The sequence below is a fragment of the Pteropus alecto genome, unplaced genomic scaffold (genome assembly GCF_000325575.1).
Source record: "Pteropus alecto unplaced genomic scaffold, ASM32557v1 scaffold22, whole genome shotgun sequence".
NCBI classification, from domain to species: domain Eukaryota; kingdom Metazoa; phylum Chordata; class Mammalia; order Chiroptera; family Pteropodidae; genus Pteropus; species Pteropus alecto.
In genome coordinates this window covers 3,301,593-3,329,316 of record NW_006434839.1, presented here as the reverse complement: position 1 = coordinate 3,329,316, position 27,724 = coordinate 3,301,593, and the positions used below count along the sequence as shown (strand labels likewise).

General features: G+C 33.5%; 1 protein-coding gene across 1 annotated transcript in view; it reads left to right on the top strand.

The window, feature by feature from the left end:
* Positions 1–27,724, top strand: part of TRIM24 (tripartite motif containing 24) — a 113,507-nt gene that overhangs the window by 29,393 nt on the left and 56,390 nt on the right. The window contains exon 4 of the mRNA XM_025045850.1: positions 23,860–24,000. Within this exon, the coding sequence (XP_024901618.1) occupies positions 23,860–24,000 (141 nt within the window). The remainder of the gene's footprint in view (positions 1–23,859; positions 24,001–27,724) is intronic.

Sequence of the window (27,724 nt, the reverse complement as noted above, 5' to 3'; positions counted from 1 at the left end):
AGGAATTTAGTGGTAAAGAGAAAAGACTCAGATATGTGTGGGAGGGGGCGTTGGAAGAGGCAGATTTCAGAAAATATTAGATAATTGGTTACACTAAGGAACCATAGGTTTTTGAAGACTTCGTGGTAACAACATGAGGGGAAACCCTGGAACTCTGGATCTAAGAAAGCAATTATAGCCTGTTTACAAACTTCTACGTAGGAAACTGCTCTTATATATAAATATAGGAAAACCCATTCTACTGTAATATAAAATTTGTAATATGAATTATAGAAATTATTGTGGTTTTACACCATTCAAAGATATTATAAGAAACAGATAAGAAAAAAAGAACCCTCTGAATAACAGATCTAAAGAAATGAAGATAGCAGAATACCTTGGTCTTAAAGCAGAGATAGAAAGAAACATTTCTACATACAAAATAAGGGAAGATAAAACAATATGTTATGAAAAATTAACATAAACCAGAATCAGAAAAGTTTAGAAATGAGATGATTGTGGTATAGGAGGCCATGAAAAAGAAAAACTAACAGTTAAGGAATGAATTAGAGATATTTCAGAAATGAAGATGAACCAGAAAGTTATTGAATGAAAATATACTCTAGAAAGTATCAAAAGAATGGAAAAAATGAGTGAAAACAAATCAGTCAGGTAAAGAAAGATAAATTTATAAAGTGACAAGATCTTACATGCACACATATAAACATATGGACATTTATAATAGTACCTGAAGAATACTAAAAGGGAACAGAAAACTAAAAAAATATTAAAAGTGAACTATATCATGAAATTGGGTTAACAAGGACTGGCTAGTAAGTAGAACTCTAAAAAATATAGGTATCTTAGCAGATCTGATACAATAGGACATGATCTATAGTATCTCTAAGGCTGACAGAATGGGCAAGGAAGAATTTCCTCTCCAAGGCTGTTAGAACACCAAAGAGTGAGACACGGCTGTACCCTCTCCAACAAAGTCTGATAACAGCCCTGGAGGGAAAAATTCTTCCATGTGTACTCTGTCTTAGCCTTAGAGGTATTATAGATCATATCCTATTGTATCAGATCTGCTGTTATACCTGTATTTTTTAGAGTTCTCTCTACTTATAGCCAGTCCTTGTTAACCCAATCCTTGGTTAATATTTATGTTAAACTTCGTTTTATAAACTCAATGTTTGGTTTCTCTCTCCTTATTGTATCCAGACTGATAGATCATTTTTGGCAAAAATGATACGTCCTTTTCAGTGCTTTACATTGGGAAACACCTCATTCTGTCCTGTTATTGTTAGTGTTGGCTTTGATTACTTGTTTAAGGTTGGTGAACTGACAGATTTCTCCACTCTAAAGTATCCCCCTCACCTTTGTAATGAATAAGTAACCTCCTTGGACATACTTCGTGTGAATACACTTGTTCCCCAAAACCTTAGATTGGCATCTGCTGATAAGTTTTGCCTTCATCAGTTATTACTGTGATGTTGCAAAATGGTTTTTTTCTATGCTTATTAGTTAATAGTTTACTATACAAACAATTTCTAGATTTCTAGACATGATACACCAGAATCAATAGGTTATAGCAAGGGTCAGTAAACTTTTTATACAAGAATAGATAGTAAATATTTTAAAGTTTGTGGGCCATACGGTCTCTGTTGCAACTTTTAAACTCTTCTGTTGTAGCATGAAAATAATTACAATATATAAGTAGGTGTGGCTATGTTCCTATAAAACTTTATAAAAATAGGAGACATGTTGGTTAATGGATCATGAACTATAGTTTACCAACTTCTGTGGTTTTTGCCAAAGCAATCATCAAAAGAAAGTTCTTAGCATCAAATGCTTACATCAATGAGGATGAAAATAAATGAATACTCAAAAAGGTAGAAAAACAACAAAATAAACTTAAAGAATGCAGAAGGAAAGATTTAATAATAAAGGTAATGAGTTTTAGGTAACAGAAAAATAGTAGAATAAATACATCAAAATTTGGGGTTTTCTGAAGTTTTTTTTTTTTTTTTTGTTAAAGCTTATTAACTAAATTTTTAAGAAGGAACCTTAAATACAATGGGAAAGTAACCATAAAAACAAAATTTAAATATTCACAAAGATAACTATATAAATATATGCAAATAGATTTGAAAATTGATGAAAGAATCATTTTATAGGAAAACTGTTTGCTACAGTAGAGAGAGGCTATTTAAGCAGACCAGTTTCCATTGAAGAAATAGACAGTACTACAAATTGGCTCACCTGCACAAGAGTTCCAAGCCCAGGTGGATTCATAGCAGAGGTCCAAAAATTCAGATAATCTCCGTATTACTTCAGTTGTTCCAAGATAGTGATAAAGAAGGTAAACTTCTGAATTCTTTTTTATGAAGGATTTATAACATCAAAATTAAAGCCTAGAAAATATTTCACAAATACACAGGACTATAGATCAGTATTACTAATGAATATTAATACAAAACTTAAGTAAAGTATTAACAAGCAGAATCAAACAATATATTAAAACGACAAAGATTTTTTTCTAGGAATGCAAGGATCAGTATTTGGATTTTAGAGCTAAAGAGAAAATTGTATGATTGTCTCCATACTAAAGTCATTTGGAAAAATTCAGCTCTCCTTCATGTTAAGAATAATCAATAAAATAGGAAATGATAGATACTTTTTTAAAAAACATTAAATATATACATCAAATCAAAAGCCAGCATATTAAAAGGAGAAAGTCTACAGGCTTTTTCCATTTAAAAAAAACAAAAACAAAAAAAAAACCCTGAGGATTCCCACTATCTCTTCCACTCTTTTTAGGTATATGTGAAATTACTACAAATAATATAAAAATTTAAGTTGCAGGATATAAAATTATAGAGACATTAATAGCCTTCACATATATAAACTATAACCAGTTGGAAGATAAAGAGAAGATTCCATTGTGTAATTGTAAGAATTCAAATGAAGAAATCGAACACGCATATAATCTACATAAGAATGGTCAGATACTTTTGAAGACTGAGAAGCAGACTTGAGCCAAGTGAAAAGGTATTCCTTGTTTTTAGCAGGAAGGATGGGATAATAAAACACACAAAAGCTGTGTAATTAAATTTGCATAGTACTGGAGAATTAACAGATAGACTCAACGAGCAAATCCAAAAATAGACCTAATGTATATGAAAATTTAGTATAAAAGTGTCATTTCAAAGTGAGGAATATTTTTAATAACCATTATTAGGAAAACTGCTTAGTCATTTAGAATTGTAAAAAATACAAATTAAAATAACATTTGATCCACTTCTACCATATACTAGTATAAATTCCAAATTAATCAGAGGTCTAAAATGTAGACAGTGAAAGAGAAGGTTTCCCAACCATTCTCTCAAATCTAGAAACACTAAGGGAATAAATTGACAAAATTGAATACATAAAATGAAAAACAATTACAATACAGTAAGCATCACAAGCAAATAAAAGGCAAACAACAAATATTTGAAATTTATATTTAAAGAGTTTATCCTAATATTTAAAAGTTTCTAAAAATTGGGGAAAAACCCCACAACCTGATAGAAAAAGGATAGACTGAATGTACAAGGTCCACAAATAGAAGTGCAAATGGTCCTTAAACTTGACAGTGTGCTCATTGTCATGTTTACAGAAATACAAATTAAAAATAAACTGTAGTGACAAAGCTAACCAGAATGGCAAAAAAACAAAAGTTTGGCGTACTTTTTTGGTGAAATGGTTGGGGAGGGAGAGTTAAGACACTCAGCCATATTGCTGGTGGATGCAGAATAGTAAAACTGGAATGGAATTTGGCACCATCGAGCAAAATTGCAATTGCATTTCCTCATTGACCCAGCAATCTTTGCTTTTGTCTTAAAGATAGATTCGCGAAAGTATAAAATGTGGTAGGTGCAGAGACATTGCAGCATTGCTTACAATAATGAAAGATTGGAGTGACCAGCAATAGATAATTGGTGGAATAAACTATGGTATATCACTGGTAAGTTGTAAAGAAGGAATGAGATATAGACTGCTATGGAGTGAATTCCGAGATTTTAAAAATGTCAAGGTGCGGAAGAATGGATATTATATGCTAACTTTTGTGGGATATGGGGTGAAATTATTTGTATGTTTCTTAGCTCTGTCCACTATCAGGGCCTAAAAACAATAATATCTCAGTAACAATAAGAAATAGGTAGAGAAAATATGTTTATATTTTACAAAGAAGCAAAAAAACTAAAATTGGCTACCCATGGAGGCAAGAGAGATTAGGGAAGAGAATTAGGGCTGTAAATGAGATGCAGGTAATGTAACTTCTATTGTTGTGTTGATTTCATAATGTTATCAATATGTTATATAACAAATAAAAACGAAAGTATTAAACCCTATACCTTCCTAAAAGAAACCAGCCTGAAACAAATAAACATTATATATAATCAACCAGGTTGTCTTACGAACATAGTAATTTTTTCAGCTGATTTTAAATCACATTATTAGTCGTGCAAATCTCTAGTGTGCTATATTCTAAACACAAAAAAATCTTATTAAGTGGCCTATTTTTAGTGGTTATATTGGTATTGTTACTTTGAAACTAGATTTCATATGGCATAAAGCAAAGGGATATTTGTTAATGTCATCAGGCATAGTCGTTCCCAGGATAATGACGAAGGAAAGTCCTAGTATGGCCCCTTGCAGCAAGCAGGCTTGAGAAAGATTGGAGCTGGAGGAAGACTTCAGAAGACACATCTGAGGAAACAAAAGTAAAAATTCATAGGTTACTTGATATTTTTGAACATGTTAAAAGGGATTTACAGTTTTGTTGGAAAGGTTGGGGCTGATTTAGTGATGAATACCTAAAAACTGAGCAAATAAAAGCAGCAACTTAATTACTAAGAATAAAATTGTTAGAGAAAGGGAATATTGTAATATGCTCTTTGGCTCAATTGTGAATATTTTTTAAATGTTCATAATGGTTTAATTTAATGGAAAACTGATAGAAATAAATATTAGGTGGATGAAGAGGGATGGGCCTTATCCATCACCTTCCATTGTACAGTTGGACAAAAGGATTCGTTTTTTATAATGTTAGTAAAATTTAAAAAAAACTTACAAGTATGTTGATTAATAGGTCAAGGCAAATTAAAATATTTCAAAAATAGAAAAAGTCTTTTAAAATCATACCTGTTGCAGTATTTAGTAAATCTCAGCTTATTATTATAAAGTAATATTTGAGTCCTGAGGGTTTTTTTGTTTTTGTTTTTTTACTGAAAAGTAGAATTCTTGGTCATAGAGTATGTGAATCTTCCAACTTCTACCAAACCCTCACATACCCACGAGGTGGGGACTTTCACCAGCATTTGGTGGTGTTAGTCTTTTTAGTTTTTGGCAATCAGGTGGATGTTTCTTGCTAACTTCTTTGAGTCTGATATGCTTTTCCCAAGTACCAGTTAGGTTAAGCAATTTTCATATGCATATTGACCATTTGGATTTAAACTGTTGTGAAGCGCTTGTTCAAATCTTTTTCATCTTTCTATTGGGTTGTATATTTTAATAGGAGTTCTTCAATATCCTAGGTATTTTCTCCCATTCTGTCTCAACTTTTTTTTTTTATAAGATCTTTGAACCAAACTCAATTTTGTGAATCTTCCCTTGTGTTAGTTCTTAGTTTTAAGAGTCTTTCCATATCCTAAAGTAAAGAAATTATTTTCCCTTTCTTTTAAAAGCTCTAGTTTTGCCCTTCACATTTAAGTTTCTGTTGCAGCTGCAGTTGATTTATATGTAGCAATAGGTTGAAGTCTAGTTTCATTTTTGGTCAGCTGTGTCAGCACCAGTAGTGAAAATCCCATTTTTTCCCCGATGCACTGTCATCTCTATCAGTTATTAGATATTTATATATGCATGAGTCTTTTCTCAGCATTTAATCTTTGTTTCGCAGCCAGTTCTGATCTATTGGTCTATTTGTCACTCCCCAAATCAATGCCATGCTCTCTTAATCACTTACTGGTCTTTACAGTAGGTTCGATAGCTAGTAAAATGGGTCCTTATGTAAGCATCCCCCCCCCCGCTTGTTATTATTCAGAAATGCTTCTGTTTTTAGCTGTTAAAGTTATATAAATTTTAGAATCCAGTTTCAAGTTCCACAGAAAACCTAATAGAATATCGTGAAAAATTGTTAGATCAATTTGGAGAGAATTTATATGTTTGTAATGTTGAGTGTTCTAATCTACAGCCATGCTATTATCTCTTATGTGTTCTTTAGTGACTCATTAAACATTTATAATTATTTCCATAGGGATTTTGGGTGTATTCTCTTAGGATTTTTCCTAGGTGATAGTTTTTGATGCTGTTGTAAATGGTGTCCTATTTTAACTTCAGTTTTACCTTTTTATTCTTGCTAAACAATTTTTACCTTTGTGTTCCTAGTGAAAATATTTAAATATTTCTTTTCAGTAACTTTGTTGATACTAATTTTACTATAGCTTTGTTTGACTCTTCTACATATATAGTTATATTATCTATAAATAAGCATGTTATCTGAATCACAGCAGTTTTTATTTCATTATTTCTAATCCTTAAACCTTTTCTTTTTCTTGCTTTACCATTCTCTGTAAAATATTCAATACATTGATGAATTAAAATGACACCACTGGACATTATTGTCTTGTTCCGTATCTCAGAAAACTTTCAACATCATATCAATAAGTAAATATAAAGTTTACTGTAGGGTTTTTATTGATACCTATTATAAAAGTATAGATGTTGTTTTAATATATTAAACTTAGACTATATTGTTTTAATAGTCTACTATTCACCCTATCAGTGAAGGAGAAATTCCCACTCCAGGGTCATAAGAATGGCCCAGCTCATGACACGAAACACTGGACAGATAAGATTGACTGAATTTTTTGAGCCCCACATGCTCACAACCCTAGTGGGGAGGACACCGCATACAGTGCAAGGCCACGTGGGAGTTATACTTGGGGCAAGATGAATAACTAGGTGCTGTGGGAGGCAGGCTTTGTACGTACTGTTATGGAAGTGGGGTGCCCCCTGGTTCCCACAAGAGGATGTGATTGGCTTGTTTGAATAATTCTGTAAACTGGCAGGGAGGTAAATCTCGCAATTCAAGGATAAGCAGCAACTGTGCCTGGTCCTGTTGATGAAGGAAAGGATACTTTGTTAGGGAACCTTATTTGTTGGCAGTAGATTGGGGAGGGGAGCTTGTGGTCATGCTCTTTGAAGCCCTCCCAATTTTACCAGAACTGAGGTAGTACATTATATATCAGCCTCGACTTTAGGCCTTAAAGCACCCCATTTATTCCTAATAGTCACAAACGTTTTTGGTTTTTTAAAAATCATACACCTTTTCTGCGTCTAGTGACAGGATAGTAGTGTTTTCCTTTAATTTGTTAAGTGGTTAATTCTAAGAGTTGATTTTTCTAATAAAATCTTGCATTCCTATCAGATGTCTACTTAGCAATGGAATAGTATCCTTTTTACATGTTGCTAATTTGGTTTGCTAATATTTTATGATTTTTGCCTTTGTTTATATGGCCTGGGATTCTCCTTTTTTATACTATGAGTTTTCCTGCAGTTATGTGAGTTTTATAAAATAAAATGCAGAGTGCTACCTTTTTCAATTCTCTGAAAGAATTTTTGTAAGATTGGAATTAAAGTCTATCTTTCTTTGATATATGGTAGCAATCAGGGCTTTGGCTTGGTGGGAAGACTTTTGACTCCTGATTTAACTTTCTTAAAGGTTTATAAGACTTCATTCTCACTAGTGACACTGCGGTAGTTCCATTTTTTCCTAGGACTTTGTACATTGTATACACATTTTTAATTTTATTAGTATAAGTAGTTCATAATAACTGTGTACTAATTCTTTGTATCTGTGTTATCTAAAGTTATGATATCATCTTTCATTTGGGTACTGGTGTTACAGATGTGTGCTCACTTGCACTCTCCCTCCCTCTCCTCCATCAGAGGTTTTCAATTTTATTAGTTTCTTTGAAGAACTACTTCTATTCCATTGTATTTTTTTCTAATTTCTTTGGGTTTATTTTACTATGTCTTAATCAACTTTTTAAATACTTTTTTATTGTAAAATACACATAACATAAAATTGACCATTTCAATCATTTTTAAGTATAGTTTTGTGCATTAAGAACATTCATTGTTGTGTAATCATTACCACTATTTTCAGAACTTTTTCATCATCCTAAACAGAAATGCTGTATTCATCAAACAGTTAACTCACCATTTCCCCTTCCCCAGGCGCTAGTAACTTTGTCTGCATGAATTTGCCTGTTTCTAGATAGATACCTCATAAGTGTAATTATATAATATTTGTCTTTTTTTGTCTGACTTATTTAGCTTAATATTTTCAAGGTTCACCCATGTTATAGCATGTAAAAAGAATTTCGTTCCTTTTTGTAGCTAAATAATATTTTGTTTTATGGTTACAGCCTATTTTATTTATCCATTCATCTGTTGATGGACACTTGGGTTGTTTCTTTTAACTGTTATGAATAATGCTGGTATGAACATTAATTTGCATAGAGGTATCTGTTTTATTCCCTGTTTTCAATTCTTTGGTTATATACTTAGGAGTAGAATTGCCAGATCATATGGTTATTCTGTGTTTAATTCTCTGAACCACCAAACTCTTTTCCACACTGGCTGCACCATTTTACATCTCACCAGCAATGCACAAGAGTCTAATTTATCCACATCCTCAGCAAAACTTGTTGTTTTCCTTTTATTAAATTGATAATAGCCATCCTGTGGGTGTGAAGTGTAGTATCTTATTGTGGGTTTGACTAAAGATGAGGATTGTTTCATATGCTAATAGGCTGTTTGTATATCTCCTTTGGAGAAATGTCTGTTCAGGTCCTTGGCTTGTTTTTGAATTTTTGTTATCGAGTTGTAGGGGTTCTTTATATCTTCTAGATACTAAGTCCTTATAGATAATATGATTTGCAAATATTTTCTTCCTTTCCATGAGTTGTCTTTTCATCCTCTTGATAGTGCCCTTCGATGTACAATAGTTTAAAATTTTTGATCAAGTCAAAGTGACATCATGCAAAATGGCAGAGTAGGAATCTCTTGGGGTCCCTTCACTGAAACAACCAATATATTGGAAAAAAATTATCAGAATCAACTATTTCAGACTCTGGACCTTGATCAAACAATTCACACAATCAGGAGAGTGCTAATTAAGGGAAAGGCTGCTGCTCTTTTTCGGTTGCACATTTTGGTCAGTCTGAGGGATCCCTGAAGGCTGACGTTTGCCAAAATTTAAAGAGACTACCTCCCTCTGCCTTTCGAGCCAGACATTTAAGAAAATCTTTGTCAGGTTACTGGCTGGCCACCACATAGCATGGAACAGAAACTTAAGTGACAAAACAACAAGGAATATATACATACACATTTCACAAAATAGCGTCATTAAGTTAACAAATAGACTGTTCCAGCTATCAACAAGCAAAAATCGGCAGTCCCCGAGGAGTGGGAAAATGAGTTCTAGAGTTACTGCAATAACAAGATCTCTGACAATCTTGCTTGGGGTTTGTTAGGCTTCTTAGATGTGTAGATTCATGTCTTTCATCAAATTTAGGAAGCCATTATTCAACTATTTTTCTGCCCCTTTCTCTGTCTTTTCTCCTGGCAGTCCCATGGTGTATATGTTTGATGGTATCCCATAAGTCCCTCAAGTTCTGTTCATTTTTCTTCATTCTTTTTTTATTCTACCCAGACTGGATAATTTCAATTGCCTTTATATTCAGGTTTGCTGATTCTTTTTTCTTCCTGTTCAAATCTGCCATTTCTGTCAAATTTTCTTTGCCTACGAACAGGCCATTTCCTGGTTTCTTTGTATGCTTTGTAATTTTTTATTGAGACCTGGACATTTGGAGTATTATATCGTGGTAACTCTGGAAATCAAAATTTTCCCCTTCTCAGGGATTAATTTTGTTTCCTGTTGAGGTCTTCAGTTGTCTATTTGTATAGTGATTTTTCCAAACTATTTTTCAAAGCCTTCCTCGCATGTTATCTTGGTACTCAGTCTGTGACATATTAGAAGTTCTTTAAATATAGATTTTTCAAGTGTATATGCCAATAAAATGTCCTGATAGATACCACCAGAGGAGCTGCTGCAGCCTAGGGGAGCAAAATAAAGCCAAACATCTCACCTGGCTCTCAGGATACCCCCATACTAAACAAATCATACAACCCCAAATTTTAGAGTACAAGGTCCTTACTGTTCACTCTGGTACCAGCCAGATACTTTAGGAATGTGGGCTGCCGTCCCCACATTGCAGCAGGCAGGATTAAGGAATTGGAGCATGGTAGCTATTTCATGCAAGCGGCTTTCTTCCCAGAGTTCAGCATCTTCTCCTGTCATTGAGCATTTTGCTAATTGCTATAAATGTTTGAGTTAGTTCCAGAGTTCTGAAGTAGTTAATTCTGATCTTTTTTTTCTAGCTTAATAGTTGTTATTGGTGGAGGGACTAACCCCTGAAGCTGTCATTTTTTATGATATCCTTTGCTACTATTTTTACTGCTCTCCTAGTTTCTAATATAATTGCCAGATAAATGTGTAATTCTTTTTTTTTAATTAATTTTTCAGAGATGCAGAGTTAGGGTCATTGTCACCACCATTGGTGGCAAAGGACTTGTTGAGTATCATGGACTCATAGATTTTTTTTTTTTAACGCCTACAGCACCTGGTATTCCTAAAGATTTTTAAAAAAATAAATTGAATGCATTTTAGTTGTTATTCCTTTTGCCCTTCAAATTTTCTCAATCTGATGCAACCCTTTTTTTCTTTAGCTGTTCTTTGCCTTCTAACAACATATCCCAGTCTCACTACACATCCCAAGTTTGCCGCAGATTTGGAATCAACAGTTTTTTTTCCTTTTGTGGGGTAATGGTATTTAGAAACCAAAAAATGAGGATCTTTCTGGCATGTGATTACTTCTAAACCTTTTGAGACTGGAAAGAATTAGGAAATATATTTTTAGAAATTCATTTGTGCATATTTATATTTCTAAGTCAGTTTTACACTTGAAGATATTTACTTGACTTTTTAATTTTACATCAGTTTTCTTTCTCTGGTCTACTGAAAACTTTTGCCCTGATAGCATTAACACAATGTTTCTGTTTAACCACTAATTGAAATTGTTTTCCTTTATTTGCAGAAAACTTATCTTCATAATAACACTACCAGTATTATTCTTAACAATAAGTTCTGAGTGTAGCTTAAAATTACTTTGCAGTTTTTACTTAAGAAAAAAAAAAACGGTAAAAACTGACAGTATACTTAATACAGATGCAAAGAACCCTCATGAAAATATGTTAAACCTCAATAAGAAGTATAGAAATGAGTACTATACCAAGATAAGTATTTTTCACCTCTCAGGCAAAAATCCAAGTTTGTTAACATACTCTATTTATGAGGCTTTGAGGAACTAAGTATTGCCACACGTTTCTAATAAGGGTACCTTTGGCATTTTCTAACAAAATTGCAGATTCTTTTACCCTTTAACCGACAAACCTACTTGTAGGAATCTATTTTAAGGCTATACCCGCCATGAGTATAAAGTGATGTGTAAACAGAGATGTTCATTATGTCATTATTTATAATAGCAACAATTGAAAATAGAATTTACTGATGAGTGATTGCCAGGATATATATACTGTTAAGTGAACAAAAGCAAGCTACAGTACTGTGTATATGGTTTGCTACTTTTGGTATATGGAAATGTGAATATTTTTGCAAAAAGAACTTTTGGGGAAAGAAAAAGAAAATAGTTACTGAAAGGATAAGCCAGAAACATGGTTTAATAAAAAGTAGTGAACCTAAAAAACTATCCATTTGGCAATGTAACAGCATATTGTTGGATTTTGTTATCCAGTGTGACAGTTTATCTTTCAACTATGCATCTTTAAATGTATTTAAATATATTTCAGTTGGATTTAGAGTTCTTCCTAGACAGTTATTGTTTGTCACTTGAAAGATGCCTTTCTACTGTCTTCTGATTTCCATTGTTGCTGATGAGAAGTAGGCTGTCAGTCTTTTGTGTTTTTGTTTGATGATAATCCATCTTTTTTTTCTTTGATTTTAAGATTTTTTTTGTTTTTTACAGGTTTAGTGTGATATATCTAAATGTTTGTTTTTAATCTACTTGTGATTAATTCGTTATGGAACATTTGTAAGATTTATTGCTTAGCTTCTACAGAATTCTTACCTATTATATTTTATCTCAGACCATCTTTTGAGACAGTGATTAAATACTTGTTACATATTCTATGTGTATATTTCTATTTCTAGACTCTGTTCTGTTACATTGTTTGTATTTCTGTTCTAATATGAATATGACCTGGTTTTGATTACTGTAGCACTACAGTAAGTCTTGAAATCATGTCACATAAGTCTTCCAGATTTGTTAGTTTTCAAATTGCTATTCTTAGTCCTTTTCATATAAATTTTAGGATCAATTTGTCAGTTTCTGCAAAAAGCCTGCTGAGATTTTAATTGAGATAGCACTGAATTTTTACCTTAGTTTGGGGAAAAAGAACATCTTAACTATATCGAGTGTTCCATTCCAGGAACATGTTTAATGTCTGTTTTTGGGTTGTCTTTAATTTTTGTTTTGTTATTTTCACAATACAGTCTTGCATACATTATATTAAAAGTATTCCTAGGTATTTATGTGGCTTTTGTATGGATGCCTCACAGTTTGTACGTAGATGATTGTTCCTGTGAATATAAAGTTTTACTTCTTTTCCAACCTGTTTGCATTTTATTTGTCTATCTTGCATTCCTTCTTCCCAATCACGTGAGAAAGCATTCAGTATTTCGTCATTAAATATGTTAGGTGTAGGTTTTTCATACGTGGTTTTTATCAGGTTGAGGATGTTTCTTTCTGTTCCCAGGTCGTTGAAAGATTTTTTTCTTACATGGGTGTTGAAATTTTCAAAGATGATAATATGGCTTTTCTCCTTTATTTTGTTAATATAATGAATTACTTTGAATGCTCAACCATTCTTGCATTTCTGAAATACACCCTACTTAATCATGATGTGCTATCCTTTTTATGTATTTCTGCATTTGATTATCTGGTATTTTGTTAATGATTTTTGTTAATCTTTGTTCATGAGAGATACTGGCCTGTACTTTTTTTCCTTGTAATGACCACATCTGATTTTGGTATCTGGGTAATGCTGGCCATATAAAATGAGATCTAAAGTGTTTTCTCCTTCTCTATTTTCTATGACTTGTCTAGAGTTGATAGCATCATCTTTACATGTAAAGAAGTGAATCCCTATATGTCTAGATTTTGTGGGAAGGTTTTTAGGTACAAATTCAATTTCCGTCATTGATACCGTGCCATTCAGGTTTTCTGTTTCTTCTTGAGAAGATTTTGATAATTCGTCTTTCAACAAAGCAACACATTTAGTCAAATTGATCTTAATATTTCCAATATTACTTTTTAAAGTATCTGCAGATTTTGATGGAATCCGTAGAAAAGGCCTCTTTCTGATTTTGGCCATTTTTTTTCTTCATCAGTCTGGCTAGAGGTTTATTAATTTTTTCATTTCATGTTTTATTTCCTTAAAAATTGGATTTAGTCCATTTCTTACCTTTTAAAAAAAACTTGTTTAAAATATAGTCAAATATGCAGTACATTGTTTAGACATCTATATAGTTCATAAAACGATCCTCCAGTTGCTCCCTCCTTCCCCTGGCCCTCCACCTAGCCATCATATTAATGCTGTCAACTATCAGCTACTAATTTGTACTTCTTTAACCCTTCACCCCATTCTCCCAGTTCTCCAGCCTCCCCTCCCTTCTGTCCGTCACCAAATTGTCCACTATATTTGTGAGTCTGTTTTTGATTAGTTTGTTCTTTTTATTCCACATATAAGTGAAATCATATAGTATTTATATTTCTCTGTCTAATTTATTTCACTCAGCATAATAACCTCTAGGTCCATCCATATTGTTGCAAATGGTAGGATTTCATTTTTTTTTAATGGCTGAGTAATATTCCATTGTATATATGAGCCATAATTTCTTTATCCAGTCTTATGTTGTTGGGCATTTAGGTTTCTTCCATATCTTGGCTATTGTATATGGTGCTGCCATTAATATTGGAGTGCATAGATCTTTTTGAATTATTGTTTTGGTTTTCTTTTGATAAATACCCAGAAGTGCAGTTGCTGGGTCAAAAGGTTTATCCCTTTTTAATTTTTTGAGAAACCTCCATACTGTTTTTCATAGCAGCTGTACCAATTTGCAATCTCACCAGAGGTTTATTAATTTTTACTCTCCCCCCAGCCTGAACTGTGGTGTCATTGATATTTTTCCCCCTGTTATTCCCATATTCTTTTTTTTTTTCATTGCTTTCTGCTTTTTGTTTTACTTTCTGGGATTAATTTGCTCTTTTTTTCCTAAGTTCTTGAGGTGGCAGCTTAAACATCGATTTTTAGACTTTTCTTCATTAACACATTTTTGTTAATTTCTAAATTATTTCCAAATATTTGGGGATTTTCCACTTCTGTCTGTCACTGATTCTGAGTTAATCTCATTATGATCATAAAACATATTTTCTGTTTCTAGTTTTTTTATTTTATACTTGTTTTATTGCCCAACATATGTTATATCTTGGTGAATATTCCATTCACACTTAAAGAATAGACATTCTGCTATTTTTTCATTTTTTATATCATTACTTATTTTCTGTTTACTGCTCTATTGATTGGTGAGAGAAGAGTTGAAATCTCCAACTATCATGTGGATTTGTATGTTTCTTTTTTCAGTTGTTTCGAGTTTTACATAATATGTTCTGAAGCTCCGTTGATTTGGTGCATGTGCATTTTAGGATTAATATGTCTTCACGAGGAATTGACCCCTTTATCATTTATACTGTCCTCGTTTTATGTCTTGTAATAGTTCTTGTTCTGTAGTCTAATATTGATTGTAAAGTCCTCCATGTGTCATACGCTTATTGTTTGACTGTATCTATTTCCATTCTTTTTTAAAGCTGTGTGTATTTAAATGGAATTTCTTGCAGATAGCATTTAATTGGGTCTTTTGTTCTATACACACGTACATATGTTTAAGTAGCAAGCCATCAATGATATTGACAGGACCATGGGCAGAGCACTCTTCTGTATTACGTAGATCCTTTCCTTTTTCTCCCCTGGATGTTGAAATATAGTTGTCTGACTGGTGGTGATCCATCTCATGGTTCTGTCATATAACTCGCTTGTAACCGTGATCCACAGTGTGTAATAAGAGGCTTTGAATCCACATACATTGCTTTTGTGGAGATGGGCAAAGAGTTCCAAACCATTCCTGGTACTTAATATCAAAGTATAAGCCCCACACTATGCTTAGGTTTAGAAACTAAAACTTCATCAAAAGGTGATATAGCAAATCATATTCACATTTCAAACCTAAGAATCTGTAACATTTGTAGAAAAAAAGAATAAAACCAGATCTTAGTAAATTTATTTTAAGTCTGGTCATGTTTTAAGTGTATAATGGTGATCTATCATTAATCTTATATTAGTCATATTTTTTGACCTTATAATTATCTAAACATGTTTCATTATTTAGCAAACATGGAAAATTATACTTAGGTGGATAATGATCATATAATTTCAGTCTTTTGACTTTATTATTTTTTTTTGTCTTTTAACTTTAAAATTCCAAAAAATATAATACTGATGTGTTACTTGTTACAGTTCGATTAGTAAATAGGTGATTCCCTTGTTTAATTTGTTCAAAGCACATATTCTGTATCCTTACCTTTTGGTATCAGCAAAGAGAAGCAATTTATAGCATTGATACTGGTCCATTTGCTTTACCATTTCTCCTTAATTAATGTTGACTATGCTTGCCTTTTGGATTTTGTATTTTCCCTTTTCAAAAATGAAAGTGGAATTATGTTTCTATAGTAATCCCATACTTCCCCATGATAGTGTATCAAAGGATCACTTTCTTCATACAGGCATTCAGGTATTGTTTATAATATGCAGTGCTTGGTTTTTCTTGTACTAAATGAAGTACATCTTCAGCTTGGAAATGAATTGTGGGTAGAGATGCAAATTTGAGATTCACCAACATTTAGTTACATTGTTCCTTGTTAGGTAGAGGAACATCTTTGACTCAGAATTTATTTGTAGCCTAAATAGATCATGCTCTGAGGGAATCAGGTAGGCGAGGTCATGCTGGCCCTTTCAGAAGGAGTCAGCTGTTACTGATTTTAATTGAGGGCACAGGCTTTAATGCACAAGTTTACCAGGTCTAACCTGGCATCATTAGGCTCTTTATATACACTTATTCATAGAATCCTTATAACAGCCATGCATCATATTTGTTCTAATGGGCATGAAATACTTAGCAGAATAACAGGAACATAGTTCTCAATATGGTAACCATTATCATCATGATTATCATGTACTTCTGTTTCACAGAAGAGGAAATAGAGGCTCAAAAAGATTTAGGGGTTATAGAGCAGTCAGTAAAGAGGAATAATCTAGATCTCTTTGGCTTTAAAGTCTGTGCTGTATCTTTTTTATTTAAATACATTGCGTGGAAAATATACATGAAATGTGTCATTAGGCAGGATTCAAATACTAGATTTGCCTCTTAGTAGTTTGAGCACCATGGCCTGCCCATGGTCATGTTTCCTGATCTGTGAAATGAGGATAATACTTAATGCACCAGAGCTGTGTTGTTGTGGGGGTTACTAGTCCTCATGCTCTCTTCTAACTCTAGAAGAGAGCTCTGACAGAAGCCAGAAGAACTTTGAGCCTGAGATCTCATTTGTACCTTTGTCTCCATGTGCTCTTAGGCTTGAAAGCAGTTTGGCTCAGGAAAGATAGGTTGGTGAAGTTAGTATTTGGAGAGGAGCTACTGCTACTTTCCTCCTGCCTAGGTATAGCCACTATCCAGAATTTGTCTTTTTTAAATATAGTTTATCAGCTATGTATGCTTTCCTATCTAATGTTTTTTTTTGGATTTGACTTTCTGAACTTTATGATAGAGTATAATATGTAGTCTTCTGTGATTTACTTTCTTCACTCAGTAGTTTTGGGGATTCAGTCATGTTGATGTCTGTAGTTTGAGTGCATTGATTCTATTGCTGTATAGTACTCTATTATTTGAATATACCACATTATTTTGTTTGTATTGTCGATGAACATTTGGGTTGTTTCCAGTTGTGGACTTTTATGTAAAGTGCTGCTATGAGCATTCTTGAACATGTCTCCTGATATGAAGTATAAGAATTTCTCCCTGAAGGAATTGTCCATCATGGGCATGCATATTACTAAGGGAGTTTATTCATTTGTTTACCAAATATTTATCAAGCACTACTATGTGCCAGGTACATTTTTAAGTGTTTTGGAATATTGGTGAACTAAACAGATAAAAATCTCTGCCCTGCTGGAGTTTATATTCTACTTGGGATAGTCAGATAATAAACAATAAACATACATAAATGAAATAGAAGGATGAAAAGTGCCAGGAAGAAAATAATTAGATCAGGATAAGGAAGATCAGTTGTACAGGGAAGTGGGTGGGAATGCAGGTGTCATCAAAGGTAACATTTGAAAACAGACTTAAAGGAAGTTACGCACTATTTAAAAAGTTTTAAACCTAATTAAAAAATAGGCAACAACTATGGCCATTATGCACAAGTGTGTGCTAAAGTAAAAACTCCACATTTCTCAGGGAATTATTTTTCTTTAGTTAATCAGATTTTAATCACTTCATTTTCTGCTAGGATATTCTAGTTGCTGATCTCTACTAATTTGTGCAGAGGAACTACAAATGTGCTCAGATTTGTCAAATAGAAATTACATTTCCCCACTACTTTATGGGTAAAAAGGATGTGAAGGACCTACATACTGAAAACTATAAGACATTATTAAAATAAATTGATGACACAAAGAAATGGAAAGATATTCCATGTTCATGGATTGGATGAATCAGCATAGTTAAAATGGCCATATTACCCAAAGCATATACAAATTTAATGCAATCCCCAACAAAATCCCAACAGCACTTTTTAAAGAAATAGAACAAAAAATCATCAGATTTGTATTGAATCACAAAATACCCCAAACAGCCAAAGCAATCCTAAGAAAAAAAGAAAAAGGCCAAGGTAGCACAGTGCCTCACTTCAGATCAAACAATAAAGCGACAGTAATTTAAAAAGCCACAATATTGGCAGAAAAACAGACACACAGACCAATGGAACAGAACTGAGAGCCCAGAAATAAACTCACATATATATAGGCAAATAATTTTTGAAACTAAATTGTTGTGTGTCACCATTATACCGAAATTAACTAAAAATGGATCTAAAACCTAAATATAAGACCTGAAACAGTAAATTTCATGGAAGAAAACATAGGTACTAAGCTCATAGACCTTGGTTTTAGAGAGAATTTTATGAATTTGATGTCCAGGGCAAGGGAGGTAAAAGCAAAAGTAAATGGGACGATATCAAACTAAAATGCTTCTGTGCTGCAAAGGAAATGGTCAACAAAACAAAGTGGTACCAGCTGAATGGGAGAAGATATTTGCAAACAACATCTCTGATAAGGGGCTATAATATCCAAGATATATAAAGAATTCATACAATTCAACAACAAAAACCAAACAATCCAGTTAAAAAAAAAATGGGCAGAGAATTTGAACAGACGCTTTTTCCAAGAAGACATACAAATGGCCAACAGATGTGTGAAAAGATGTTCAACTACACTAGCTATTAGGGAAATGCAAATCAGAACCACAGTGAGATACCACCTCACACCTGTTGGAATGGCTGTTATTCAACAAGACAAATAAAGCAAGTGTTGGAGAGGCTGTGGGGAAAAAGGAACCCTTCTGCACTGCTGGTGAGACTATAAATTGGTACAGCCACTATGGAAAACAGTATGGAGGTTCCTCAAAAAATTAAGAATAGACCCAGCAATTCCTCTTCTGGGTATTTACCCCCCAAATTTGAAAATATCCATACAAATGTATGTACACTGATGTTCATTGCAGCATTCTTCACAGTGGCCAAGACATGGAAGCAACCTAAGTGTCCTTTGATAAATGATTAGATAAAAATGTGGTACATGTATACAATGGAATACTACTCAGCCATTAGAAAATATGAAATACTGTCATTTGCAATAACATGGTTGAATCTTGTGATTATCATGCTAAGTGAAATAAGTCAAATAGTTGAGAACCATATGATTTCACTCGTGAGATAGGAAACCGAAGGCAACAAACAAGACAGACAAACATACATAGACACAGACAACAGTTTAGTGGTTACCAAAGGAAAAGAGGGGAGAGAAGAGGTAGATAAAGGTAAAGGGGGTCAAATATATGGTGATGGAAGGAGATTTGACTTTGGGTGGTGAACATAATGCAATATACAGATGATGTATTATTGTACACTTAAAACCTATATGATTTTATTAACCATTGTCCTAATTTAATTTTTTAAAAAATTGGATAATGATTCTTCTCACTTATTTTTCCTTTTCAAAATTGCTTTAGCTCTTCTATTACCCTCCTTTTTCATAACTCTGAATAATCTTGTCTGTATCTATAAAAAATCTTGTATAGGATTTTGATAGAAATACATTATAGATCAATTTGGGGAGAATTGACATCTTTACTGCAATGTGTCTTCCAGTCCATGAATGCAGCATATCTCTCATCAGCATTTTGTACTTGTCAGCTTAAAGATGTTTGTACATCTGGTCAAAAATCAGGGGTCCCTATTGTGTGGGTCTGTTTCAGGTCTTATTCTGTTTCATCTGTGTGTGAATCCCTTGGTCAATAACACACATTTCTGATTACAGTAGCTATATAATAAGTCTTAAAATTGGATAAAGCGATTTCTCTACTTCATTCTTTTCAGTACTGATTTAGCTATTGTTCCTTTGCCTTTCTATGTAAAGCTTAAAATAATATTCTCTAAATTTACAAAAAAATGTTGCTAGGATTATATTAAGAATTGTGTTAAACCTGTAGGTTGTATTAAGGAGAACTGACGTCTTTACTACACTGTTTATCTCTTAACACTCTATGTCTCTTCACTTATTTAGAACTTTGATTTCTCTTATCAGCATTTTGTAGTTTCCAGTTCCTGTACATGTTTTAAGTTTACACTTAAGTATTTCATTTTGTTTAGAGCTAACTTCAATGTACTTATAGGGCTATTCATATTATTTCATATTGGATAAGTCATAGTACTTTGTGCTTTTTGAATAATTGGCTCATTTCACTTAACTGTCACATTTATATGAGTTGTTTTCTTAGTATTCTCCTATTATCTTTTTTATGATTGTAGTGATAGTCCTTTTTTTCATATCTTAATGTTTCTAAGTTGTGTCTTCTCCTTTGTCAGTCTTGCTGGGGGCTTGTTAATTTTATTGACCTTTTCAAATAACCAGCTTTTTGTTTTATTGACTTTTCGGTTTTTAATTCCATGGGTTGATTTCTGCTTTTTTATTATTTACTGCCTTCGTTGAAGTACAAATTGAAGTCTATACTCCTTCTGCTGCCTGTCTTGACTCCTGGGTGGGGAAGAGCCTCCTTCTTACTGGTGGATGGCAGTATCCCACTAAGCCTCCGTTGATACCTCCCTGGCTGGTAGAGACACGGGTGCCTATTTATTGCTTTCCATGTGTTCTTCATGAACACAGCTGAATGGGAGAAGATTTTTGCAGACAACATCTCTAATAAGGGATGGGGACATAGCGGGAGGGAGGTTACTGGTAGGCAGCGATGAAAGTGCTGACTGTCCAATAGGCCTCCTCTGATGCCAGCACAACATAGAAGTGAAGGAGTGTTTCATTATTGTGCTGGAGGTTGCAAGTTCAGGCTCCTGATACCGCAACCAGTGAAGGTCCATCAGCCCAGTGTGCAGCAGAGCCAAACACTGAACATCGAGCCTTGCAGTGAAGAAATGGAGCTGTTTATTTGCAGGGCATGAAGCAGGGAGAACATGAAGCTATCGCTTAAAACCCAAATTCCTCGATAACTTTTAATCACAGATTTTTAAAGGCAAAGATTGAGGGTTAGGGGTCTTTGGTGCAGCTGATTGGTTAGTTCTTGTACAAGCTTCTGTGGTTTTCTCCAATTCCTGATGTCATCTTGCTGGAGCCTTCTTAACTGTGGTCAGGTGCTCTAATTAGGATTTGCAAAAGCATCTCGTGATTGCGTGTCAGTGATATCTATAAAGCAAAAGGCAGAAACTAAACATCTTGTGACCTTTGTTATTTAAACTATTGTTGCTTCTTACTTAACTAGTTAAATTTCTCTATTATCTCAAGCAAAGTACACTTAACACTTTTCCTGGGCTTGCTTTACAGTCAGGCCTCTAGGACATGACTGACGTACTTTCTTAATCTTTGACTATAAGTTATATGACAACCAAAACAATTGAAACATTTAATTAAAGCCTATACTTAACATCTCTGGATTCTGTGATGTAATGCCTAAACATATTTACTGCTAACTGATTTCATTCCTCACATGGTCTCCAGTGACACTGCAGGGGGCCTCATTACCACCCAGTGAGGATCAAAGCCCCTGCTCCCCACTAGTCTTCTCTCATATACCCAGCAGAAGGTAGTAAGGGCACCTGGTTTCTGCTTAGCCCAGGTGGAAGTCTAGGCTTCCCACTGGGCCTTTGCTGGTGGGAAAGGGAGTACGTTTTCTGTGGTGTTTGGCTGAAGTAGAGTAGTCACTACCTAGAAGTGTTGTCTTGCTAGACTGCCCTTTTCCTGGTCCTTTGGATAGAAAGAGCAGGCTTTTGTGGGCTCGTTTGTTTGTTTGTTTATACTTGTTAGTGTTTGTGGGATAGTGGCTTCATGAACATCCACTTAGGAATATATAAGGCTAAAAGAAAACCTAGATCCCTTGGGTCCTGAGGTCTCTAGCCATTCTGCTGCCTTCTCTCTACCTTTTACAGTTTTCTTGTGCTGATTTTATATTGGATGTCTAGTTTTTAGCTGTAGTTATCTGGAGAAATAAGAGAAAATGTGTTTATGCAATCTTTTTCTTCTGTGAAGTGCATTGTCACATATTTACGGATTTTAATTATTAATCACTTTCTTCATAGTAATCTTTTGACTAGCTGTCGTTCTTCAGTGAAGTTGAATTCATTAATCTTTCCCTTACGTTCTTTTTGTTTGCTTAAGAAATGTATACCTGCTCATAGGGTACACAGATATTCTTTGTGAAAGTTTAAAAATTCTTAATTTTTCCAAAATAATTATTTTTTGAATTGAGTAAAATAGGGCTCTAATTTCACTCCCCTCCCGTTTTAGAGAACTGTAGCATCATTAAAGTTCATCTTTTTTTTTCTACTAATGTCTACTGCCACATCTATCATATGTAAAATGTCCATATATGCGAGCCTATTTCTGGTGTGTATCTTTTGTTCTTTTGTTTATCCTTACATGGATATCACACTATCTTAATTACTATAGCTTTATAGTCTTATTTGGTAGACGCGTCTTCTGGCTTGTCAAAATTCTATTGAAATTCCTGTTTGGGTTATTATTAAACCTGCACTGAATCTGTAGATATGTTTGGGGAGACTTGCCGTCTTTACTGTCATGAACATGGTTTTTTCATTACTTAGATTTTTTTTTAACTTTCTAAAGATAGTTTCACATTTTTCGCCACATGGAGAAAATTTTAGTTTCTATTGTAAAAATGGATTTTTTAATTAAAAAATTTGTTTATTGCTTGGATATATAAGTGAAATTGACCTTTGGATTTTTTTGTATTCATTCTTATGCATTTCATTTTATAAAAATATATCTGGGAACCTTATTACAGTCTCCTTGCTACAATTACAGCATCAAGTTTATATTAGACTTTTTTAAAATTTAATTAAAAATTTAAATTTTAACTTATTTATAATCATTTGCTTTACCAAGCACTGTGAAAAATGATTTATTTTTTTAAGTAATAGTAACATCCCCAAAGGAACATTATTTGCACTTATTAAAGAGAAACAGAATAGTGTTTCTTAATCTCCCATGTAGACTTTAGATGAAACAAATATGTCTAAGTATATCTGCGCTCCACTTTTGGAAATGCTGATTCTATAGGTCCAGAGAGAACTAGAGCTCTCTGTTCTTTTAGAAATGTCCCACATGGTTCTGCACGTCCCTATTTGAAAACCACTGCCGGAGAAGTGAAACTATAAAAATGATGGCCCACGGGGGTGTTTATTTGGAGGAGCAGCTCATTTAAAATTATGAGGATTTATTCATTTACTGTACTAGGTGTGGGATATGTATACACACATATATTTATACTCCATATATGTATATAAACTAAATTGCTTTGTATTAAATAACAGCAGGCATGAATTTGAAGAGAATGAACATTTTAAAAGAACCTATTCACAGTTTGGATGAGATATGTTGGTTTAGTGCATGACATATTTGTATTAAAACTTAAAATGCAAGCTCATGGATGTAGATTGGTGTTTGCCTGAGGAGGGGGTGAGGGGATGAATGAAATGGGTGAAGAGAGTCAAAAAGGTACAAATTTCCAGTTATAAAATGAATAAGCCATGGGAATGTAATGTGTATAGCATGGTGACTATAGTTAATAATACTGTATTGCATATTTGAAAGTAGTTCAGAGAGTGGATCTTGAAAGTTCTCACGAGGAAAAAATTGTCACTATGTATGGTGATGGATGTTAACTTATTGTGGTGATTATTTTGCTGTGTGTACAGACATCAAATCATTGTCTTACATCTGAAAATAATGTGTTAATTTTACTTAAAAAAAAACAAAAAACAAAAAAAAAAACAGAATGCAATTTTGTCTTTTCCAGTTGGGGTCATTCGATGTCCAGTTTGCAGCCAAGAATGTGCCGAGAGACACATAATAGACAATTTTTTTGTGAAAGATACTACTGAGGTTCCCAGCAGTACAGTAGAAAAGTCTAATCAGGTAAGTGTGTTAAGTCTTGAATCTTTTGCCTCCTCTTAATGAGGCAGCCTAAAATGCTGGAGGACTCGAAAATAAAACGTCAAACAGAACTTTTATATCTGTGAGGTTATGTTATATCATAAAGGTATATAGATATATAAAAAATAATGAATAATTCATCTTAAGGAATAAAATACTGCCAATACAGAAGCCCTAATTACACTCAGACCTTCTCTAGCCCCTCAGAGAAAACCATTATTCTATATTTGACATTATTTTGTTTCTTTTTAATTTTACTCTGTATTGACAATTAGATTTATGTCAGGCTCCCCCCTCCCCTCCTTTTCATTATTTTCTATTTTAATGATAAACTCTGTAATGGTACATATGAAAAATTCCATGTCTTAGATCAGTGTGGTTTCTACATTTTAAGAAGGTCTTTTCTACATGGTACTTCTTCAAGAGCCCCATTTGGTAGCATTGTCCAAGGTGTTGCATTTAGAGATCCAATGGTGCTTTTTCCCCTATTTCAAAACCCACATGTAGAACATTTCTGTTAGCTCCTTAAATCTAAATGTCACGTTTCTATTTGATGAACTCTAGTGCTCCAGTGGATGTGAGCTATGATTAATTCTACAGTATGTGCTAAGTATAGTGTATAATTCTTTTGGGTCATGATTCTTTGATGGTTTTTCTAGGCAATTCCTTTAATTTGGGAGAGAAGGTCTGATAATGGCAAAATGATTATTAATATAAAATGTAAAAATCTAAAAAAGTAATGTTTTAAAGAGTTCAAAGATGACTCTTCAGTAATAACACAGCTAAGTTTCTGTATTTTTCATTTCATTTTCAGCTTTTTTTCCCCTTGGAGAAACTGTAAGAATTTAGGGTTCACTTTAAATGAACATGGCCACTACTAAAATACCTCTTTTTTGTTTTAAAAGTATCCACAGCTCCCTAATGTGAACTTTCATCAAAGGCCAAAACAGAGTTTGGTGCAGGAAATAAACTTTCTAATTGTGAAACCAGCTTTAAGGAATGGCAACTTCATCATTTATGTGTGCTACAGTGTCAAATATTTAACTCCTCTGAAAGTTCCTTTTTAAATACTACTGATTTTCTTTTTGTCGCCTGCGCCTGGATTGCCATGTCATTTTGCTTCATAGGTGATATTTATATTAGATATATGTTGTTAGTCATATCACACACCAAGTATACTTCATCAGGTGAACTCCAGTAGTATATATGAATGCTCAATCCAGAAAATTCGAAACCAAAGCAGCATAAATAATCAATAGGGTGGAGTCATGACATGAGAATTGAAGTGATTCTAATCTAAAGAACAAATTTAAGAGGCTGCTTTATGCTTCTGTATAATCAATTAGATTTCAGTAAGTTAATGTACTCTGCTTATGTTATGGAAACATAATAGGAAGAAGTTATCAATTAAACTATAGATAAAGTCCAATAGACATCTCCAGTGATAAATAAATGGGGGGTGGGAAGGGTATTAAATTTGTTTCAAGAATAAGGTGCTTATAGGGATATTTTGGGAATAAAGACTGGAGGGGTGATAATATAGGTCGGATTTGAGTTAGGAAGCACTAGGAGAGAGGTAGTGAGAGCTGAACTAGCATTGCGGTGATAAGGAAAGGAAAGGAAGGGAGGGAGTAAGTTACAGTCCACACAGAAATTGATATACCTGATGACATGTGGAAGATGAGAGAGGACTCACTGCTAGAATGATGGTGTCTTTTAACAGAGATAAAGCGGGCAGGGAAGTAGACAGAGGTAGAGAGTTGGTTTTGAATGTGGCTGAGTTTGTAAGACTAAAGTGGACATGTCATCTGTGGTCACACTGGAACTCTGAAGAGAGTTCATAGCTGGAGATAAAATTTTAAAAACTTTTTTTGTGACAGATAATTTCAAGCACTCCCCCAAATGGAACAGTTTAGCATAACAGACTCCGATGTACTCATTACCTAGCTCAGTAGCCATCAACTCATTTATGTAGGATAACCTGACACTTCCCTCTACCTGCATTAGATTATGTTGAAGTTAATCTCAGGCGTTTTATCATAATCCTTAAAAAATTTCAGTATTTCTATGAAAAAGAACTTTTTCTATAAACATAAACACTATATTTCATATGTAAAATTTATAATAATTTTTTAGTATCATTGAACATTGAGACAGCGATCAAATCTATTTATTGTAGTTTCTTTTTTTAACACAGTTGTTTCTGCAAGGATCCAATAAGATCTAACCAGTGCATTCGGTTGATTTGTCTCAAAAATATCTTTTACTTAATCTCAAATTACCTCTTTGCCTCTCTGGCTTTCTTTTTTAACATATTTTTTGGATAAACTGAGTTGTTAGTCCAGTAGAGTTAGCCTTATTCAAAACTTTGCTGATCATTTCCATAAAGTCATTCAACATGCTTTTCTCTCTCCTGTATTTTGTGTAAATTGGTAATAAAAATGTAGAGGCTGGTTTAGATTTAGGTCCTATTGGTTGTGTGCATGTGTTTGGGGGGTAGGGGGAGTGACACGTAAGAATACTTTTATATGTCCATATGTATTTCAGTCAGGAGCCATATGGTGTTTGGTTGTTTTTCTCTTTCCTGATGTTAATGTCCACTAATGATCACTGCCAAAATCTCATATTTCATTAGGGCTTTGAAAAATGATGACATTCTCATTCTGTCATTCCCATTTATTTCTTCGCTGGAATATAAAGGGAGAGAGCTTTCTCTATTCTTTGGTCAAACAGGGAAGGTAGGTTAAATGATTCTTTCCCTTTAGTCGCTAATTTAGTGACATAGTTTCTCAGCATTTTTCAGAAATGACTAATGAGTGGTAGGTATGTGTTTATCATTATGAAATCATGGATTATTATCATAAAATGTGTCACAGTTATGCTTATTGGTGCTCAAATTGTGCCATGTGGCAGTGGGAAGCTCACATGGATTACTGAGTCCATCTGATAAAATCCCTGTAGTTGTTTCTGTCTCCTTTGCTTTCTGTTTTGGCAGGATATTGTTCATTTTCTGTTCTAGACCATTTCTCCCGGGACCCTTGATTCCTTTAATCAAAAATGGTATTTGGAGACCACAATATGGGTGTTAGGGGTGCTCATCACTATTGGGTTGGTCATTTTTCTAGGCCTTTCAGGAGAATGATTTAACAAATACTTTTTATTTTAAAAAGGAGATGAGAAAATACCTCAAAAGTACATATTGACAACTCCAATTTATAATTATAGGGTTTTACCTTTTTGATTTTATATTTATCTCACTTCTCCAATACTGGAAATCTTGGTTCTTAACTACATTGATATAATTATTTATTTTCTCAATATATATAAAAATATAAATATTAATATGTATTTTAGTAATGTGTTAACATGTAAAATACATATATAAATATATAATGTACGTTATATATTATAGGGTATATTATGTCAATTTTGGTACAATCAGGAACCATTTTAATTCTTTTTGTAATGTTAATTTGTGTTTGATTTTTAAAAACCTGAAAATTTTTTGATTAAAATTGACATATAATATTAGTTTCAGGTGTGCACATAATGATTAGACATTTCTGACACTATATATAGTTATTACAATATTACCGATTGTATTTCCAATGCTATACTTTATATCCCCGTGACTATTTTAATAAATGGCAATTTGTAATTCTTAATCCCTTTACTTTTTTCACCCCCCCCCCCCTCCTCGCTACAA